Source organism: Diorhabda carinulata, chromosome 10 (genome assembly GCF_026250575.1).
Source record: "Diorhabda carinulata isolate Delta chromosome 10, icDioCari1.1, whole genome shotgun sequence".
NCBI classification, from domain to species: Eukaryota; Metazoa; Arthropoda; class Insecta; order Coleoptera; family Chrysomelidae; genus Diorhabda; species Diorhabda carinulata.
The window spans coordinates 10,046,183-10,066,906 of NC_079469.1; the positions used below are offsets into that span (position 1 = coordinate 10,046,183).

At 31.2% G+C, this 20,724-nt stretch overlaps 1 protein-coding gene across 1 annotated transcript; it reads right to left on the reverse strand.

Moving 5' to 3' along the window:
* Nucleotides 1-9,167: 9,167 nt before the first annotated feature.
* On the reverse strand, nucleotides 9,168-19,250 carry LOC130898588 (uncharacterized). Its single transcript, XM_057807991.1, has 4 exons — nucleotides 19,146-19,250; nucleotides 16,585-16,806; nucleotides 14,835-15,134; nucleotides 9,168-9,385 (listed from the first exon to the last, which is right to left on the reverse strand). Exons 1-4 carry the CDS (start codon nucleotides 19,152-19,154, stop codon nucleotides 9,200-9,202), a joined length of 717 nt encoding a protein of 238 aa, XP_057663974.1. The 5' UTR covers nucleotides 19,155-19,250; the 3' UTR covers nucleotides 9,168-9,199.
* Nucleotides 19,251-20,724: the final 1,474 nt, after the last annotated feature.

Sequence of the window (20,724 nt, forward strand, 5' to 3'; positions counted from 1 at the left end):
ATTCATTTTTATTTTGTTTGTCTATATGTACAGCGTCACACTATTATATTAGTTACTGGGTATCGTGACGAGGAGGTTCCAAGTATCATAGTTTGGCGGTTGGCCTACTTATTTTAGTCCGATTGAATGTGTGGGACGCGTAGTCGTTATAAATTTCGGTGCAACGAGGAAACAAAAAAATTAAAAAGGAAAAAATATTGATGTTACTAGATATACTATATAATTTATGTAATATGTGATTAAAATATAGTTCCTTTTCTAAAAAAGCTTAAAGACAATTAAGTGATTATCATATTATTATTAAAGGATGCTGAAAAAACACGTTTCATTAGAATACCATTGAACATAATACAATTGACAGTTACCTATCATTTTATTGTAAATCAAATAATTTGATTTTAGAAACACGCTTCAAAAGGGTACTGAATACGAATGATCAAGAAATCGGATAGACAAGTAAAAAAAAATAATATGCTAAGTGTTAGTGCATATTTTTGTGGATAGTGATTAGTTTAGTCTATTTGGTGTTAGTGTATAAATTAAGAAGTAAATTAGAAACGTTCTGTATGAATTTATCTCACCGATAAAAATTATTGAGACGTTGGCGGATATTAATTCACTGATAATTGATAAACGGAATTGAAAATAAAAAGTATCAACAAGAATTCCAAGAGTATATCTCAAGTATTGGTGATACATCCATTAATACATCATCTTTTTTATTACTCTTATTTAAAGCTGTGTGGATAACAAACCCTTTTTTTGGAAAAAGCCGTTTAATGAGCATGATACTGGCCCACATGATAAACTGTTAGATATATCAGTTGACCAGTTAAGGAATCTTACTTTTGATGTTGTTTGTCCCAACTAGCTTTGAATAAGTATAAAGAATAAAGAATCATAACTGACTAAAGTAGCGTAAATTAAAAAATAAAATCGTTTGGCATTAGAAATTAATATCATTTAGTGTTTCAGAGCAAATCAACCCAGATATTTAACATTTAGTTAGTTTGTAATTAACTAAAGCTCAAGTTTTTCATTAAATCATTCTGCTAGATTTAATAAAAACAGTATTTTTTGGAATTTCGCAATGTATTTTGTATAGTGTAACTTTTCTGAGTAAACAACTTTTGTCTGACAACAATAAGACCTACGTTACGATAGAAGCGGCTTGGCGGGCACCATCATTTTTAGCAGAAATATTGAATCATTTATAGCTACTAGTCCTTATTATTAATCATAGTTGTATTGCATTGATTGCAATTGATATTGAGCAAGCGGACTCAACTCAGGTTCTAAATGAATAATGGTCACTTGATCTGTAGCCTGAATGCTTTTTATTTTTATCATTTTCACTTGCGAATACCTCAGACCCGTCGCGCAATCCCTTTGAGGATTGTGATCCACCGGTTGAGAGCCTCTCCTGTTGTAAAAATGTCAAAGCTGGACATTTATTCCTGAATTTTTTTTATTTGGAAAAAAATAGTATAATTGTGCAGATGAGGTAACTGGAGGAAATAGTAATTCTGTACTAATTTCAGAAGAAACATAGGAATAGCTTGGTGAAAACTAATGTTTAGTTTGGGCTTTAGCTTTCCTATGGCATGAGAGATTTCTACTCGGCCCTTTAAACTAAATGACTCGATAGTAAAACCAAAACCAAAGTGGCTACAAATTTCCTACCAAATCTAAAAACTACCACAATGGCAAATGTACAGAATAGACCATGACAAGGAATAAATCTAGCACCATGGCAAAAGGTATAGCGAAATTTTTGCAATTACCGAATCCGAAATCGTATACAAGACACTGTTCAAAATGTCATCTGCCATTATTTTAGATAATACAGGGGTTTACTTTTTCACTCTAAAATAGATTCAGCCTATAATACCATTTGAACCTGAATACAACAATGTTATGGAAGCACTTCAACTTCGTAATCTACTAATTTAATTTTCAATTAACGAAAATTTGTTGAAGGGAAAATACCTACCGGGATTATTTTCCAAAATTGTTCAAATATCACTGTACAATTCCGTGTAAAACATAAAAATTATTCAATGTGATGTTAGGGATTTTAATTCTAAATTTGGCTTCGAATACATAAAAATAACGCATAAAAGAAATAGCGTACTTCTGTGTACAAGATAAATATGTATTTTTTGTCTGTTCCACAATAAGCTATTGTTTGATGCCTCATATTAGTTACTTGAAGAAAGAGAATAGGGTGTGAGTTTTCTAATTAACACCTTGTATAATATTCATAGCATCGCTATGATTACGATTAAATAATAGCTCTTGTTCAATATAATATTGTAGATTATAATGATAAAGATTAACATGTGTTACTATGTGTAGACATTTAGCATTTTTTGTTATTTTCGAGTAGTTTGACAGGTTATAAGGTCAAGGTTAAACTTATATATAATATTCAGATTTTTCAGAAAGGAATGAATAATAATTTTAACAATTTTTTTACAAGTATAGAGCAAGAAACAGTTTAAATCAACTTACTAGTTTTCAGTTTCCTTACCAATTTTCAATTCATGCAAATATAATTTTCCACGCATTTTTTTATTAGTACAGAATATAATTTTTGTTTCTTCATTTTAATGGTTTATCATCTTATTAATTTTATTTCTCCAGGCGCTTATGATTGACACTTTATGGAGATGCTCCTATTGTTGGTAATCTATATTCGTAACATTCACTTAAACAAAAGCAAATTTCTGTCACAATGTTATTTTCTCTCTTACTATTATTTCCTAAATATTTCTTGCTCTGTAAGTTTCGATATTTCTTCTATATAGGCGTCACATTTTTCTCAGTAAAACTATTTTTGAATCATATTGTTCTCCCTCTTCATTAGACTAAACATTTATAAATTATCGCTCCGGTCCATTATAGTTTTACAGTTCTTTAGATACATTTTTTAAATCGTTGAAGTTTCTCGTGAATTAATTTGTGCAACTTTGTCCATATAACAACGTGAATAGAATACAAAATATGCATTTTTACTTCAGAATGTACCATCCAGCTTCTTTGCGTAATTTCAGCGTTTTTCTCCGACATTTCCGAGTCAACTAAATTTATTAATATATTCAACAAAGAGTATTTCTATTTCTTTGATATATTTTGGCTTTTGGAATTAGAATATGCTTCATACTCTAATGATGAAAATACATTGATAAAATATAAACAAATATAATATAATCAAAAGCATTGCCATTTGTACTTGAAAGATTTCTATAGTCACATGAAAAAACTTATTAGTTAATATTGGTACAAAGATATCTTCATATTTTTGTAGAAAATCAGAGGTTAGATTGAGGAATTTGCTCCTTCAACCTCATTTATTTAGTTATTTTTATGTTTGTTTTTTAGTTTTACAAGCTTTTTTCTACAAATTGAAACAATTTGTAGGTATTTCTCTCTCTCGCTCTCATTAAAATATTTCAAACTGAATAATTTTTTGCGGGTCACTCAAAATTGATTTTCAGTTGACTTTTTCGAATATGCGAAACAATTTCTTGTCAACCCCATTCTCCTGATTTGGGTTCCTCCTTAAAAGAAATGAATATTTTTTGCATTTCAGGGTTTCATTTCAGCAAACATCTTATTTCTTCATAAAATGGCAATTATTTCTCTGTGTCCATGAATACGTTAAAGTTGAGGTGTCAAAATTTTTCCAAATAAATTTTGCAGCAAGTAATCTATGTAAGGTAGCTGCAAGAGAGCGACTGAAGACCTACGATCCAAATTTTACTTTCATTTTTTAAAAGTTACTTGGGAATACTTGCTCGTTGGTAACTTTAGGGTAATGTCTACTAGCTTTATTTGTCATGATCTTAAAAAATATCTATATAACATTTTTAACAACCCATTTGATAAACGAAAATCATAAGAATAAAAATTGTTCCTTGTAGATTTCAAAAAAATGAGGTACATCATATTTATATAAACAAGTTTGATATCAGCTAACCAATAAGTAGTATTATCTGATGTTAATTTGATGAGTTTGTTAATCAATTTTCTAAAATTAGATTCTTGATCTGAGATTACACCCATAACATTAACTTTACTTTTCTAACATTTTCAAGTAATACATATTTTATTTCTCCGAGAGAGCTGCAGAATGATAAAGAAATAAGTTATAGATTGCTTCCAACTGCTAGCAATACCTCGTACCATTACAAATAATGCTGAGGCTGCTCCTTGAGAATTGTCTGTAATTTTTCCTTCTTGAAAGCCTATTATGTTGTCATGGGATAGATCATGACAAAATGCGGTTTAAAGCTAATTTAATCCAAGCAAATAATGCAGTTCCGTTCTTTTTCTTTCATTATTTCAGCCCGAGTATTCAGCAAGCGAAAAATGAATTCTTTCAAATCGAGATTTATCGCTCATTTCCTTGTAAAGCAGCTCAAAGTGCTTTTTGATTGCAGCCTGTATAATGTGGTAATTGGCTTGTATATCCCAGAAAATATGCTAATGCTAATTGTGCTGTAGCAATGCTAATAAATCTTTATTAACATAGTTAATTATTTGATATTTACATTTAAAAAAATCAATCCAGGTACCTTATTTCAAGTGAGGACAATCGGTATATTTATGCACTTTTCTCTGCGACTCAACGTGGTGGACAACAGATTTATGTATGGCGACTTCGAGCAATCGAAAAAGAGTATGTTATTATTATTTTTTATTTCTCTTGGAAAACTATCTCTGAAAATTTGCCGCTCTAGGTCACTCTTTTATCGGCATAATCTTAAATTCAGTCCTTGCATCATAATATTCTATTATAATGCATTTCGTTGTTGATGAGCTGAATTGTGTCCTCTTGTTCTTTTAATTTCTAGTATTTCAATATTCTATGCTTGTCTTTTTTAATTTATGTTTTAAGTTTTTCTCTTCAATCTTTATCTTTGTCTATGAATTATTATTCATGATACGCTATGGAGATATCCATGTTATAACACAATTAGTAATGGAAGATCTTGAGGGAACTGTCTTAAGCAAACTAAAAATAAATATTTAATTCCTTTCCATTATGTAGATGACTTACTGCTGTATCAAACAATTAAATTGAAAACATAAATTAGGAAATTCAATTATTTTTATCAATAACCTCAATGTTCCATCGAAATCGAACCAAATAATAAAATTAATTTCCTTGATGTCACATTATATGAAATTAACAATAACATAAGAACAGAATGGTATACAGAAAATGTTACAGAAAAAACATTGATTATAATAGCAACTATCAGATCTAGAATCATGAACAAAACAGTAACTCAACATCAAAACGTGAAAAACCTTTCCTTACCATATCTACAAAAACATAGATATGATATTAGTATAAATCATAAAATACATAATACATCATCCAAATATTTCACTAAACTGAAATCTCAAACATCCAAAAACCAAAGAAGTCCATTGTAATGATTGTGATGCTATTTACATAGGACAGACATCTCATTTTTCAGAAAACAGATTAAAAAGTCATCAATAAGTACAAATTCACGACATATATTCAATTATAAAAATTAAAAAATTCTTGAGACGGAATCAAATGTAAATTAAAGAGAATGTTTAGAAATGTGTCGCATATGTAGGAACAATTAATGATAAGAAAGATCTAAAAAATTTGAAAAAAATTCATAATTCTATTTTATAAATTTAAATGCAACTATAAACAATTTAATTGACGGCTGTTACTTATTTTTGATATATGACAACTGAGAAAAAATTTGTTTTCGTAGTTAAAACAGATATTTATTTTGATATTCGTGTTGTTAGTGATTGTCATTGATTAATATACTTATACAGTTGTTATATTTTATAAAGAGAAAATTATTGTTCATATTCTTCCTATTCTGTTCGAAAGATATTTATTGTCCTTTCATTCAGTAAACTCTTATTTTTACTTTCGTCCCCTTGAAACATTATATTTTTTATCATTCTAGACATCTATTTTTGAAATTCAAGAATCATTCGTTTTTAATAATAATGTAATAAAATGAGAAATATTCTGTGATGTTTAGGTATCGAATCACTCGTTAGCAATCCCATGATTCTAATCGCGTAGTTGGAATCTTAGCCAGAATCTGTTTCATATAAAGAACGAACGGAATTTGAAAAGTTACGTAACCGCGAGTTGATGCTAGATGTTTATTGTTCGGGTTAAGTGTTCTCTCCACTTGAATCGACTTTAGTCTCTTACACTTCATTGAAATTGATTTTTTATCGTAATGGCAGAACGAGCTGGTCAACTCATATCATATGACATACACTTCGGACTAGAAATAGTAGCGTCAATTTGGATGGATTAGATTTTTACAGTAGCGTCCGTCGACCTATTTCTATAAACTTCTTTTTGCAATACTACTTTTAATAACTTTTTAGAAAAGCGAATCAAATGAAAAAAAAATCATTTAAATCATTTAATTAAGTAGTTAACCTCTTCACTCTTAGTATACCTACCAGAAGTTAAAATGCTTATATCACATACCAAGGTTTAAAATTTGGGTCAAGTATTTTTTATTTACACGGAAAAAAATTATAACTGTAGGAATACTAAAGTAGCCAAAAAAGATTGCACAAATAAATATAATTTTTAAGTTCAATACTGTAGTAGTAAAAATTGGCCTTGGTATATAATATAGTGTACTGGATACGAAGCCTACAAAAGGAGTGTGCATAGGTAGAATACCAGTACCCGATAGGTGTTAGGGTGAATGTATCTCTTCCAAAGGCAATAGTTTCCATAACAAAACAGTGTAACTACTGCCCTTGTTCGCCTCATATTAATTTTTTTCTCGGGAAAAATGTGAACAGTAGAGCAACGATTTGTTGTGAAATTTTTTATTGCTTGCATTGTTTATCACTCGCACGTATTTTTGAATGGGTCTCTAGATGACTTATCATCCACATTAATTAATTAATTGTATGAAAATTCAATAGATATGTCAAGCATTTCTTCATGATTGAATTTATGGAATATACTAAACAAAAATCAACTGCAGGAAATGTTTTGCTGTTTTAAAATTTTTTTGTAGCGAACATCATCTTCATATCATAATTGCATTTTGTATTATAAACTGCATGATATAATCCGAGTAAGCATACAATGTATTTATTCTGTCAAGGTTAAAAACAGTAGAGACCAACTTAATTTACATAATGTTTTCTGTATTGCAGAATGAAAACACACGACAAATACATCTGGTATAATATATGTTACGGAAATGCAAGTAACTGTATCTTGATATCAGTTAAAAGTCACAATGCGTGTCTTTGTGAATGTCGATACTACATTTTTTAGAATTTCAATAAAATACGACTCTCAGGAAAATATGCACAAACGTCTCATTGATAATAATTTTATTTATATAATCAATTACTTTCCAAGGTCAACTTATGAGGTTGAAAGCTTATATCAACAGATTAACAAACTAAAAATGAAATTAGTCATCTACATAATCGGTATGTAAAAACAGCGAAGAGCCCTTGTCTACACAAAAGTGTAAGGCTGATTTCCATGATCGAAACTTGGCCCAATCTCTTTTATTTTTTGTTCATCTTTTATCCAATATTTCTGATATACCTTTATATCACGTTTAATTGGACTACTTTTTTTCGGTTGTTATTTGATCGTGCTTCCCATATAACTGATTAATTATTTGTTATTCTACCCATGTACCGGAACCATTTTTGCTTGTTCTTTTCTATTGTTTTAGCTCTTGATTCAATACTTAATTCTTCCCTGACGATTCTGATTCTGTCTTTTCGTGTTTTCCTTTACTCTCTTCAAGTACTTCATCTTCATTTCTTGTATTCCATTTTTTGTCCTATTTGTTGGTACCCAACTTTCACTTCCATATGTTAATATTGGTATACTGTCTTGTATACCGACATTTTGGTTTTTATTTTGATTTCTTCAGTTTCGAGGGACTAGAGATTCTTTCATTTGTTTATTTTTTCCCCTGTGTATACTTATTTTTTCTTTCCAGGATTGTAAATTATGATTTTATTCCATAAAACTTCATCTTGAAAAAAAGTTTTTATCCTCCCCGAATAATAAATAACAGAAATATGGCAAAAACGCCCATAGTTAGTCCTTTGCAAGTGCATCAAAATTACATAATTTCAAGTTTCTGGCTTTATTGAAATTTAGAACAAAATAAAAACTCAATTTTAGTCACGAGCAATCACCTCCTGAAATGTGTCGCATGAATTTAAAACACCTTGTATATGTTATTGTGATTGTTGTGATTTTTAAAAATGTCACTTTAACGTCGTTTTCCATCTTTTCCTAACATTTTTTATATATATAAACAGGTCAACAGGCCTTATAGGTTTGGCTTGTAGTGCTTTCTTCCATCTAATTTTGTTCATAGCTGCTTCACGCCAGCTCTCTAATCTTATTCTTTCTAAATATTTTCTACATGTTTCTATCCATTTTCCCTTTGATGCCCTCTTATCCTTTTAGCTGCCCTTAACAAGGATATTTTCCTCCAACTGTCTTTGTTCATTCTGGTTATATGCCCTATCCAACGGAGACTTTTTGCTTTGACCACATATCCCATCTCACCTTTATCTCTGCGTTCGTTCTTCTTCTCCACTCGTTTTGTCTAGAACTTTTCCAAAAATCCTCCTTAGTACTTTTCTCTGCCATATGCTTATTTTGTTTTCTTCTTTTTCGTTCATGATCCAACACTCACTGCCATATAACACCGTTGATTATATAACTATCTTCTAATTGCGGCTCTTAAAATATCTTTTGATCTTAATAGTCCTCCTTGACCTCCAAACATTTTGTTCCCTCTCGCAAGTCTTTTGTCGATTTCTCTGGTTTCATCTCTCCTTCGTTTGTCACTGTCACTCCCAGGTATTCGAACTCCTGGACTGCACTCCTTATTTTGCTCTGTCGTCACTTTCAATTGGTTGCAGCTATTCAGATCCCTTCCCATCTCTATATATTTGGTCCATATTTTTTAGCTTTCTTTTCAAAGAGTAGGAACACTTTTTCTAGATCGTTCTACCACATCATCTGCGTAGGCAAGGAGAAACATTTTTACACTTAATCATTTTTTAATTTAGAATTCAATAAGAACTAACTACATCACTTGAATATAAATATTTATTTTCCAAAATAAATCTCTATAACATTTCAGAAAGTTTACAAGATATTTTAACTTAAAGGACATTTGTATGGGATATTATTTTCACAGCAAAATTCTCTACCGGCTGACAAATTTGTTCCGTGCCATTTGTCAGTATGGTTTTTTATGAATAAGTAAGCTCTCTCCTTGAAAACGTGTTCTCTGTCAACCGTAGCGCATATTATTTCGCTACTCTTTGGTAGATGCTTGATGATCTGAAACAACAATGGAATTAAATATAAAAACGTCTTCAACTTTGATTTAAAGACTATTCAACCAACGCTGTTAAAGAATTATAGTTATTATATTTATTTACGAACCAGGGTTAATTCCAATTCATTCAATTCACAGCCCAAAACATCTTAACAATAAACTAAATAACTTGTGGAAGTAGAACGAAAATTAGGTTGAAAAAAGGCGAAACAAAGATGATGATAAATTTGTTATAAATAAAAAATTCAATAATTAAACTACTACTAGCCTAATTCAGTCAGAGGTAAATAGTCTAAGCAAAAATAAGCAGCTTAGGATTAACTTTATCCGTAACAAAATCCAATATTATTAAATTTAGCAGACAACAATATCCCTCTGTGTCTTTATTGATAACAGCCGCCTTTCCGTTGTGATCACTGTGAAATTTGGGGTCAATCATTCGACTTTCAATTCACTTGTAAATCCTAAAAATCAAAGCAATTGCTACAAATTACTGAACATTACCAAAATCCTCTCAAATTATCACTAGGAAGCTGATGAAAGTTCTCTTCTCGAAATATACAGAGCCCTAATTCAATATTAGATTATGGTTAGGTTAGGTTACCTGCAAATCAGACCTCGGACACTCGGAGTATAAAACAGCTTTACGTCTTTGTTTAGGTCTTTTTCGATCCAGCCCCATAGAAAGCTTTAACTATGAAACTAATGAGCCCCCACTTTGGAATAGACGACTTCAGACCTATCTACTCTCTATTTAGCATTACCAATAAAAATGTATTCCAACCATCAACCATTCCATCAATAAAATCCATCCCATTTATTTTATCACAGCTTCTCGACGGTATATACCTCTCACAAACAAGCCCTTTTCCTACTTCCAGTACACCACCATCACACCAAATTCAATACATCCCTTACGAGATTCGACAAATGCTCAATACCCAAACAAGAATCGAAAAGCTGTTATGTTGACTTTAAACGTAGTCGAAAAACCACCGACGAAGCTAAACTACGAGGTCCGTTGTTGTTCCAGGAAATATAAAAAAAAATCTCAAAAATGGTTTTGAGTGATGACAATTTAAGAGTTGCTTGAAATAATGATGCAGTCAAAGATGATATTTTCTATTATGTATTCATTTTTTTCGCATGAAAGTTTTCTATAAATATATTCTGCTGATTAAAAACGACTATGCATGGACTACTGAAAATGCTTTTTGGAGCTGTTAAGCATAAGAAACAGGATTGTGTGCGTGGATACGTGGCAATATATAGAACATACATTCATTACTGTATCCTTGACTCAAATATACCGCTAATCCTGGGACTAAAAGTAATTGCATTTGAGCTCTATAATTGAATTTTGAGGAAAAAAACATTGTCTCTTACAAACTTAGTAAAATAAACTAATTGGGCAAATATATGTAGGTAGATATTTATTTGCTATTAGGCTATATCACATATCATAGCAGAAATAATTATTTGAAAATTTAATACTTAATATGAATAAAAGCAGCCTATTTTTACTACTGATTTAATCACCTTCTTATATTCGATTATAAAATAGAATCACAAAAAAGTTTTCCAGGAACTATATCTTTAAATAACGGTAAGCTTTCTTTGACTGGTTTTTTCGTGGTCGAAAGTGGTTTTCAAAGTTAAAAAAATCTGAGTGTCCAAAAACTGTTACGTCTGCTCTTCTAGAAGAAGCTGAGCAAGTCTGGAGAAAGTCGTCAGTTATATAGGTTCTTAACTTTTCATGCATACTGGTCTATACGTCCATGCAGTTATCCATATAAATTTTAAAAAACTTGATAAATGCACTCGCAATATCCTCTGCTTTGCGACCAGCAATGTCCTCGTGTTATATGACGAATATTATGTTTTGTGATGAAGCCACTTTCTGTATTAATGGAAACTGATACTGATAGATACTGGTCACGTAACAATCCTCGTTGGAGGCGTGAGTCCTACACCCAATAATCGGAAAAACTGAATGTATGGGCTGGAATAATAGGCGTAAAAATAATTGGCCCCTTTTTCATTGTATCAGCACATAAATTATGAAAAAATATTCAAATTTATTCAATCGTCGCCATCTACTCGTAAATGTACAATATTCATTGTAACTTTGGTGGAGATACTGTAAATGTAGTTATAACTTCGAAATTATGGCATTTAGGTATAGAGAATATCACATATAAAATAATCAGTATTTCTTAAGGATTTCTGAAAATATAAAATATACAGGCTGATCCTTTTGAAATAACAAAGCTCATTATTTTTCCGAAAAAAGAAAAGATCTGACAACAATGTAGATACCATCATAATACCGGCCTTATCACAAGAGCCTTGCACAAAAAATGTTTAAAATACTACTTCACATTCAAACTGAAAAATAATTTTTTTTCAAATAAGCTTTTTTATTTTGATTTATGTAATATGAAAGTACACAGTAATTTCTAATGTTTAACGGTATGCCTATCAACTTCTTTCAACAATATCCACATCTAACATCTAATAGATTCCATACTCTCCTCAAGATCATTTCCAATATGAATACTTTCGGGAATGAAAACATTTTACTTGGTACATATTCTCATTTTCAGTTTCTTAATTGCGCATTCGTTATACCTCTATCCACCCCTATTAAAGAAACCTTCAGAATTTCACACGGTCACCACGGCTTTGTATCTAGCACAATGGACGAATGGACCCCAATCAGATTCTAAATTACATACAATACCAACCCACCTACATCATATTTGAAAAAAATTCAAATCACAACCGGCCAAGTGTACAAAAAACTAGACGGTCCATTCCACCAGACAATTTAAATACCTAATTACATCGGGTGTAACTTCCCTCAGTAAATATAAAAGTATAAGCGTTTTCCACCCTGATAATCATGCTGAGCAACCGGTTAAGTATGAGAAACTTGATTCGTTTGAATTTTTGTGGTTATTTTTTATTTTGAGGGAGTGAAACAGTGACATGGCAGATTTGATTTCAACTTGGGGATAAGAAAAATATATTTGCTATACAGATGTCAAGATACAATTTAAAATTTATTCATATATATTATATACATACTAGAGTAAAAGTTTTTGTAGTCATCCTTAATCTGTTTTAATCTTAACATTGCAAAAAAAGAAATTCCAGAAATTTACAAAAGAAAAGTAGAAAATAACAAAAATAAATACAAATCTAATCAACTTACACCTCTAGTATCTTTCTAAGTGCCGTTTCACATAAAGCGTTCGAGGCACCTACGACCTACGCTTCAAGTAAAACGTAGAGCGTCGATTTTATTTAAACTGGAAATACCGGAGCAGTACCAAAATGGATGCGCAACTGTGTGCACTAATAGGTGTGTTTGTATATATATTCGGATTTGAGGAAGCATTCGAGATAGTTTGTGAATTACCTTCGGATAAGTATTAAGACTTTCAACGAATTGTATGTGTAACTGGAATATCAACTCACATAATTGGGAATAATAAAAACGGCAATGTCTTCCCAAAAAAGTCCAATTTTTTTTTCTCAGATAGAACTCCATGATAGTTACTTACATAAATTTGATTAATCGACTAACTTGACAACAGAACAGCTTTTCACTCGTAGCTAAAGATGTCTCATATGAATTTTCCATTGTGCCCTGATGCATCACGTTGAGCGCGCAGAGCAAGCGTGAGTCCACGCCATAAATAAGACAAACACTTACAGAACCTGTATATGACAGGATAAGTTTGTTCAGTACCAACCGAAACTCAAGCATAGTACGTAGTCTTTATTAAATATTTCTATATTTTTTGAAAAACAGATTTGTTTGTAATTTGTTTCCCACTGTGCACTGTACTTGAATAGACTAAGGGAAATGGACTTTCTGATCTAATCCATCTATTGATATGAGTTTATACTTCAATGAAAATGTGTTAGCCGACTTTATCGTTCATAAACATTGAAGAAGTTGTTTGTTAATACTATATGTACTTTTTATTAGGTCGCTAATCATACATCTAACGCTAAAGGTTTTTATGTAAGGTAACATTGAATATGACGTCTTCTTTGTACTTAAAGCTTTGTGTATCTTTACCATTTTTTTTAATCTATCACTCGATTTCTCCAGTTCTTAATTTATTTGACGACAACTAACTCAGTTTCCTCCCATTTTTCTTTTGTATTTTTCATGCCATGTTCTTGACATGTCTCTTTGGATCCATTCTTTCCAAATGACTCAACAATTGCAATCTTTTCGATCTGACTACGTGCGCCCTGCTTATTCCAAAATAGCATTTACCAGTCCCAGTTTAACTTGTTTTTCTGCTTCTTATCCCGAACTCAAGCCAAGTAATTTTTATCTGAAGAAATATGATGTATGGAAATCTTTTTCCAAATACATTTATATTGTGATATTTTTATAATAAAAATATTGATCTCTTTCTGAGGTCTATTGCCCTCCGTCTCCTACGATGTTTTGTTTCAATTTTCCACTGCTAGACACCATTCTTAGATAAATCTAATTCAGAGACATCCTTTCACCTTTTTCTGGTTTGGCCATTTGATCTTAAACCATCCCGTGTGTCAGACATTACTTTTTTATTTATCTGTTTTCCTTGGATCTCATTACATTATCTGTTCTCCTCAGGTTCCTTTTTTTGTTACTTTTTACGGTATAAATTTAAGTTTGAGAATATTCCTTTAGTATATCACTTGTTTACTTTTTGTTAGTTCACAGGTTACTGATGAATATTTATCTTGAACAAAGTTAGTTTGGATTGTACTCTTAATAATGGTGTACCAGTAAAGTACGGAGTATTGTTTTAATTTTATTCGGCATCATCTTTTCTATCCTTTAATAATACACTTGTAATCTTGAAATTTTATAAATTCATTTAATCCTAAGCCATCTTATCGTGTGGTGTATGGCTGTTTGTTTGATCATGCATTATATTTTTCTTTCCATGCCTTTCTATCTTTCGAATGCTCTTTTGTACTTTTCCATTTCTTCTATTTCTCTCAGCAGTTTTTTTCACTTTTTCAATTCATATTTTTCTTGGTCCTTATAATTTTCATCTGCTATTCTGAAGTCGAATGTTTTTTTTGGTATTCTACATTCAGGCATCTGGAATATGGCAAACCATCTCAATTATGCTCCATATATCTTATTCCTAACTGAATTTTAGTTTCCACCTTCCAAGGGTGACATCTCGAAAAGGGGTGGGCTGAGGAAACACTCTATATATATAATGCTAAGTACCATATAATACTAAGTAAGTAATAATTGACTGAATTTTCGAATAAATTCAATTTCGTAAAGGGCTTTTTATGTCCAATTTCGCAAGGGATAATTACAAAATTCAATCAATATCATCCCTTTTAATAGTAGAATTAATACTCTACGCTAATGTCTAGGTTTAAACAGATAAAAACAAAGCATAACAATATTCTCACCAATTCTAAGCACTTGTTCGTGCACTGTCTGTTGCCTACTGCATTATTCATGAAAGGGGTGTCCATTTCCTGTGTCAAGACCGGCAACCCCTTTGGTTGCTTTTTTGACCCTTTCTTGAACTGTCCGCTTAAGAAAACTCCACAAGTGCACGGAACAGGATCTTTCCCTTCGTGGTCGTTATTCCTATCGTCCTTAAAATCTTTATGATGGATTAATCTTTCGACAAGAGACGGTCGGCGTTCTCTTGAATGGATTTCGTTACTTTGTTCGTCATCATCTTCATTTTCTTGTTTGTCTTTCTAAAACAGAAACAAATATGAAAGAACTAAGTAAACCGAATTAGCGAAAGAATGTTTATAATATATTTGTTCATTTTGTGTTATGTCTCTATCCGTTCAAGAGATTCTTAGAAATTAAATTTATGATCAAAAATATTTAATTAACGACAATGCTGGACATTTATACAGAAACAAAAGTTACATAACTACATAAATATTCACTATTATTAACGGTAATACTATTTTGAAATTATATTTTGTAATCAAAGTTTGTAACTAATTCTAAGACTTTTTACAGTAACAGAACGACTTCCTCAAGATAGATAATGGTCTTTATTTATGGCGTGGTTAATTAGAAGTCTTAATACGAGGGCTGCTACTTAACTTTTGAGATATGGCAAATCTGACATTACCATAAAATATTTACATTTTTCATGGTAAACGTACTCAGAACGTGTTGGCACTCGGGTGCTATTTGAGTTCACAGAATGAATTTCCTAAAGGTCAACCATAATCGGTTGTTGTGGCAGAAAACTTCGATACTGTGCCTAAACCGATATTGCAAGACAGTCATGTGTCATACCGTGAGATTGAGGTATACTTGGACATTAGTTCTACTCGCATACATTCAATATAGCATGAACATTTGGCTATCGAAAAAATTGTTCGCGTTGGATACCGCATAATTTTACAATCGTTCAAAAAAGCTCATGTCAATTAGTGCAAAGAAATGCTGAAAAAATTCCATCGCGATGCCTCAAAAGACGTCTATAAGATATTGACATGAGACGAATGATGGGTCTATGCATATTAACCCGAAACTGAACAATCGCACACGAAGCACTTCGAAGCAAATGGTCGCCTGTTTTTATTGAATAACTGGACATGTCCCCACCATTCCAGTAGAGTAGCGTAGAACAATCAATTCTGAATGGTACATCAGCATTTGTTTCACATAAGTAATCGAAAAAATCAAGGAAACCAATCGCAGAAGACGAACCATTCTCTACAACGACAACGCGAGTTGTTACACATCAGTTCAAACATGAACATTTTTGAACAGTCAAGAAATTGAATTGATTGGTCATGCACCGTACAGTCCTTGTTCGGGACCCAATAATTTTTACTTATTCCTGAAGTTAAAAAATAAATTGGGAGGTTTTGTTACCCCAGAAGAAGCAGTTGAATGTTCATATTACATGGTTTTAAGTTGCCTCAATCTGAATAGAAAAAATACTTCGAGGTCTAGAGACGTTGCAGGATAATTTTGAAAAATATTTAGTTGATTTCGTACAACCTATTTGAAAAATATATTTTTGTATATATTAGTTACGAAAATACTACAGTAACTCTACAGTTAATTCAATTGATTTCCTTATTTCACAACAGCCGTATTTTGAGGAATATATTTGATAATCTATTGTATGTCTAAAGCATAAAAGTTTATTACTAAAATAAAAAAATCGCTTACTATGTCAGAAATTCTTGGCTTTGGAATGGGTTCACAGGTATTTGTTGGTGTTGGCGTTATAGCTTCTGTTGGTAAATAAGGGAGTTCTAAAATACGTTTAGGTTCTTCATTTTTTTCTGTCGTTGTACTGAATACTTCTGTTTTATTCTCGACAGAATCCAAATCCTGTTTAGCTGATACGGGAATTAAGCAAATCGCACATATGGCAGCCGCAAATAAAAACTGAAACGTAATCATATTGTAGAAGTTTTCTACCAAGCAGACAGTTGCAGAACCAATAAATGCGTAGTATATTTCCTTCATTTTAAATAATGTGATTATACATAAAAAATATATACATATGATCTGACAGGGAAAAGCTTCATTTTATGCTGGATAAATCCTAAACATATATTTCAAGTTTAAAATGTTAAAGGTTAATATCAAGTCTCAAAAGTATGTATTTGTACAAAAAATATCCACATTGAAACTATAGTGCTTATTCCAATAATTATTGTAGTTGGAATAAGCTCTAATATCAAGAACAAAAAATTTATTATAAGTAAGTGTTTTAAGTGTTTAAAGTAAATTGAGATATTGACATTAACTCAAAATTAACCTCGAACCTGTGCTGCGAGATTCACTCACAAACAACTAATGAAATAAAGTGAAGAAAATGATGATGAATAAGGAATCCATTTATTAAAAAAGTTTTGCATGCACTTACAAGTGCAACACGTAACGTAATAAGTAATACAATGTTGCATTCAATGTGTGAACAATCGTCATTTAGTGCACCTTAAAAGGGATATTTAATTGCACGGAAAAATAAATACCGATGATGCTAGAAAGTTAACTAGACGCGCTTACCAAAACATTTCAAATATGTGAGAATTGGAATAAGGATAAACTATATTATTAATTAAGTCGCTACTTTGGAACCAACAATTTATAATAATTTTGCAAATGTAGATTGAATATTGTACATAAATTGAATATTCGCATACAATTTTTATATGGGTCGCTCAAATCCTGTGAATTCCGAATTCTGGATAATTTTTCAAGTAACTCAGTTCTCCACCAACTACGTGATTTTATGGTAACAGGCAATTCTGATATCAGTAGCGTCAGATGCTACAGCCATATGAGGATACAATATTAGCTCTACTAACACACTAAAACAACTAAAAATCCAATGTGCGTTTATTTCTTCTTTCTACTTAAAGTAGTTTACGTTACATTACGTATTGCACTTGTACATGTATACGAAGCTTGGAAAAGATTAAAGCAATTAACGCAAAGTGTTTTCTTCTTCGTTCATTAGAACTATAAAGATCAGATATATTCAAATATTTGAAAATGATTCTAAATGATGATGATCTTAACTTGAACTTCTCATATAAATTTAATTCTTTAATATTACACTCTAATTACTTAATATCAAAAAGAGAAAAATAAGATAACTGCTTGAATTATTTCTTGTTCTTAAAAAACATTTAATTGTCATTTTACTTTGATGTTCGTTTCATTTTTAACGAAATGAAGGGTTGAAACAATAACTATAATTAATCTATAAGAATTCAAGAGGGTTTCTAATTGTTAACGGCGGCTATTTTACCGAATTCTACGACGTTAAGAACTAAGCGTTTTTAAGAAAGACTTCTGGAAAAATGCTCCAAATAGTTAATGCCATTCCTAATATTACAGTTAATCCACGTGAAACTATGAAAACTGGGATTAAGATCGTTGAAATAGTTTGCTTTCAGAAGCTAATTTTGGGCTTGAGCTGCATTGGCTTATAGTTTATGATCTTGAGATTTGAATCCATCATAGCAAAAATTCAAATTCCAGTTTACTAACTTTAAATTTATCCTCAACTCTAACGTGACTGGGTAGATCCAAATCCTTAATCCAAAGACTCAATTCAAATGATACGAAATAATTGGGATGTAAGTCTTAACTCGAAATTAGCTTATAGTTGTTCCATTATCAATTGCAGAAAACAGTTATGTGAGGAATAATCAATATTTCATAAATACGCACAAATGATGACTCTAGTTCAGACGATTCTGACTACCATGATTATTTATAAAGATATTTTAGAATTGAAATGTTTTTTGTTCTTTTGTTTTGTTTATTTTTCTTCGTGGTACTTGCTTTGAAATTTCGTTTTCCAGAAAAAAAAACGAATGGGGTACAAAAAGGGGTCAGTTCATGTCTGGTACCTGCCTTACACGCAGGTACATTTAACTCGTCTATTTACGTATACGAGGTATAATAATGACTTCTTTGTAAGTTCCGAATAAGACTACAATTAAGTGCAACAAAATTGTCGACAAGGGTTTTTATAATCTGCAATTGATATTGGAAGAACTATACCTAACTTGGAAAATAAAACCATAATTGAGCTCAGTGATTCTGAAAATTTTTAAAACCCAATTGTAATGAAAATAATACTTCAGATTTCAAAAACAAAAATTATATAAACTTGAGTTGATCTTGACTTAATCTCATAACTTAAAATCAAAATACCAGATAATTACAATCGAAATTTTTCGAAATTAGAATATTTCTTCTCTTACCTTCCTCATTTTTGCTGAACACTTTTTATTATTAATAAGAACCTCTAAAACGTGTATCTACATTGAGGTCAATTCATTAGAAAAATATTACACTTTAAAAATGCATAGTTATCAAAACATTGAACGTAATGTAAAAACAAGACAACCAAATTAAAAACAATGCAGATAAGCAATTATAAAGGGTGTTCGACAAAATCATTAACAATGCAATTTTTTAGAAATATGCATTCATGACTAAAAATAGAGTTCAAATTTAGAAAATCTCATCTCAAAGTATTTTAACTTTCAAGGAGCAGAAAAAGCATTTAAAAAGTAAAACCTAAATCGTCCGATTTACATCTTCAGTTGTTGGATTTATATGTTACTACCGAAGAGCGAAAACGACCAGTGGCCATTTTAAACAGCCTCAACACGATGTGGATCTTTCAGAACATCCACAACGCGATGTGGACGACCACGATTGCTCAAAATTTAACTAGCCGAGTTTCAGCTGAAGCAACAGATAAAATTATTTAATCGCAAAAGACAGACTGGTATTATATTAAAGCTAAAAAGTAAACAATAATTGTAAGTAAAACAATAAAATGATTGGAGTAAGTGTCTGCCGGATACCTGGAAACTATGGAATTGATGGGAATTCTAAAGCAGATAGGCTTAAAGAGAAAGAGGATGTCCAAGAGACAGTAACAGTTCTAGACCGATGGAATTGTTATAAGTTGCTGTTGACACAGGAATAAGAGCCAAATGACAAAATATATATACAGAAGTGATATCATCAGTGATCAATGAAGAGAAAGCAAGTAAGATAATAAGGGAGTGTACACTGGAAATTATACTTTTGGTACAAGACTGTAAAGGAAAAGACATGATCGAGAATCTGCTCTGAATGCCCTTCTTTGACTGGAAAAGGACGTCACATTCTGTGAGAATACACAATAGATTGTTTCGGAGAAATAGCAGATTTAAACTAGAATAGAAAACTCCATTCTGCCTTGGAAATGCATAAAATAATCTATAAAAGGGAAGAAGATGGAAGAGAAACTAGATAATTAAGTAAGTTTCCAAATTGTGGAAACTTAATCGACCAATCTAGGTGGCACCTACCAACCTAAACTGTTCACTGAAAAAGCATACACTTACTTTTCGCCTACGTAAATCAGAGTTCCTACTTAATATCACTGTCATTGTCAGTTATAGATAATTCAATAATTAATTCGAGTTCAGTTGAAGGAAAAGTGAACTTAATGCTTCCTTACTTAACTGAAATTCAGAAAGCTGCCGTTATTGCCAAATTGGAAAATGACTGGATTGAAAAGGTTGATAATTTTGGTACAATGAAAATATTTTGGTAAATACTTACTATTAAACGTGGCAACACATGTCAAGTAAATTTACACAGTTACAATTTTTTGAATATCTATATCAAGACTTGTATGTTATTCCAACAAACAGAATTGTACAAAACTGGTATTATTGTTTTGCCACCAGCAGGAACTTTATAATAAAATAATTCCATAAGAAAAAATGATGCTTAGATGATTTGCATCATTTACCTTAAGTTGTAATAATGTGTAGGAGG

Bases quoted from the DNA above. Each gene is read 5' to 3' on its own strand.
- LOC130898588 (XM_057807991.1), bottom strand. The intron at 15,135-16,584 runs GTAAGCGATTTT...TTTCTGTTTTAG, and splicing joins AGCCAAGAATTTCTGACATA to AAAGACAAACAAGAAAATGA. The intron at 9,386-14,834 runs GTGAGAATATTG...TTGTTGTTTCAG, and splicing joins CGAACAAGTGCTTAGAATTG to ATCATCAAGCATCTACCAAA.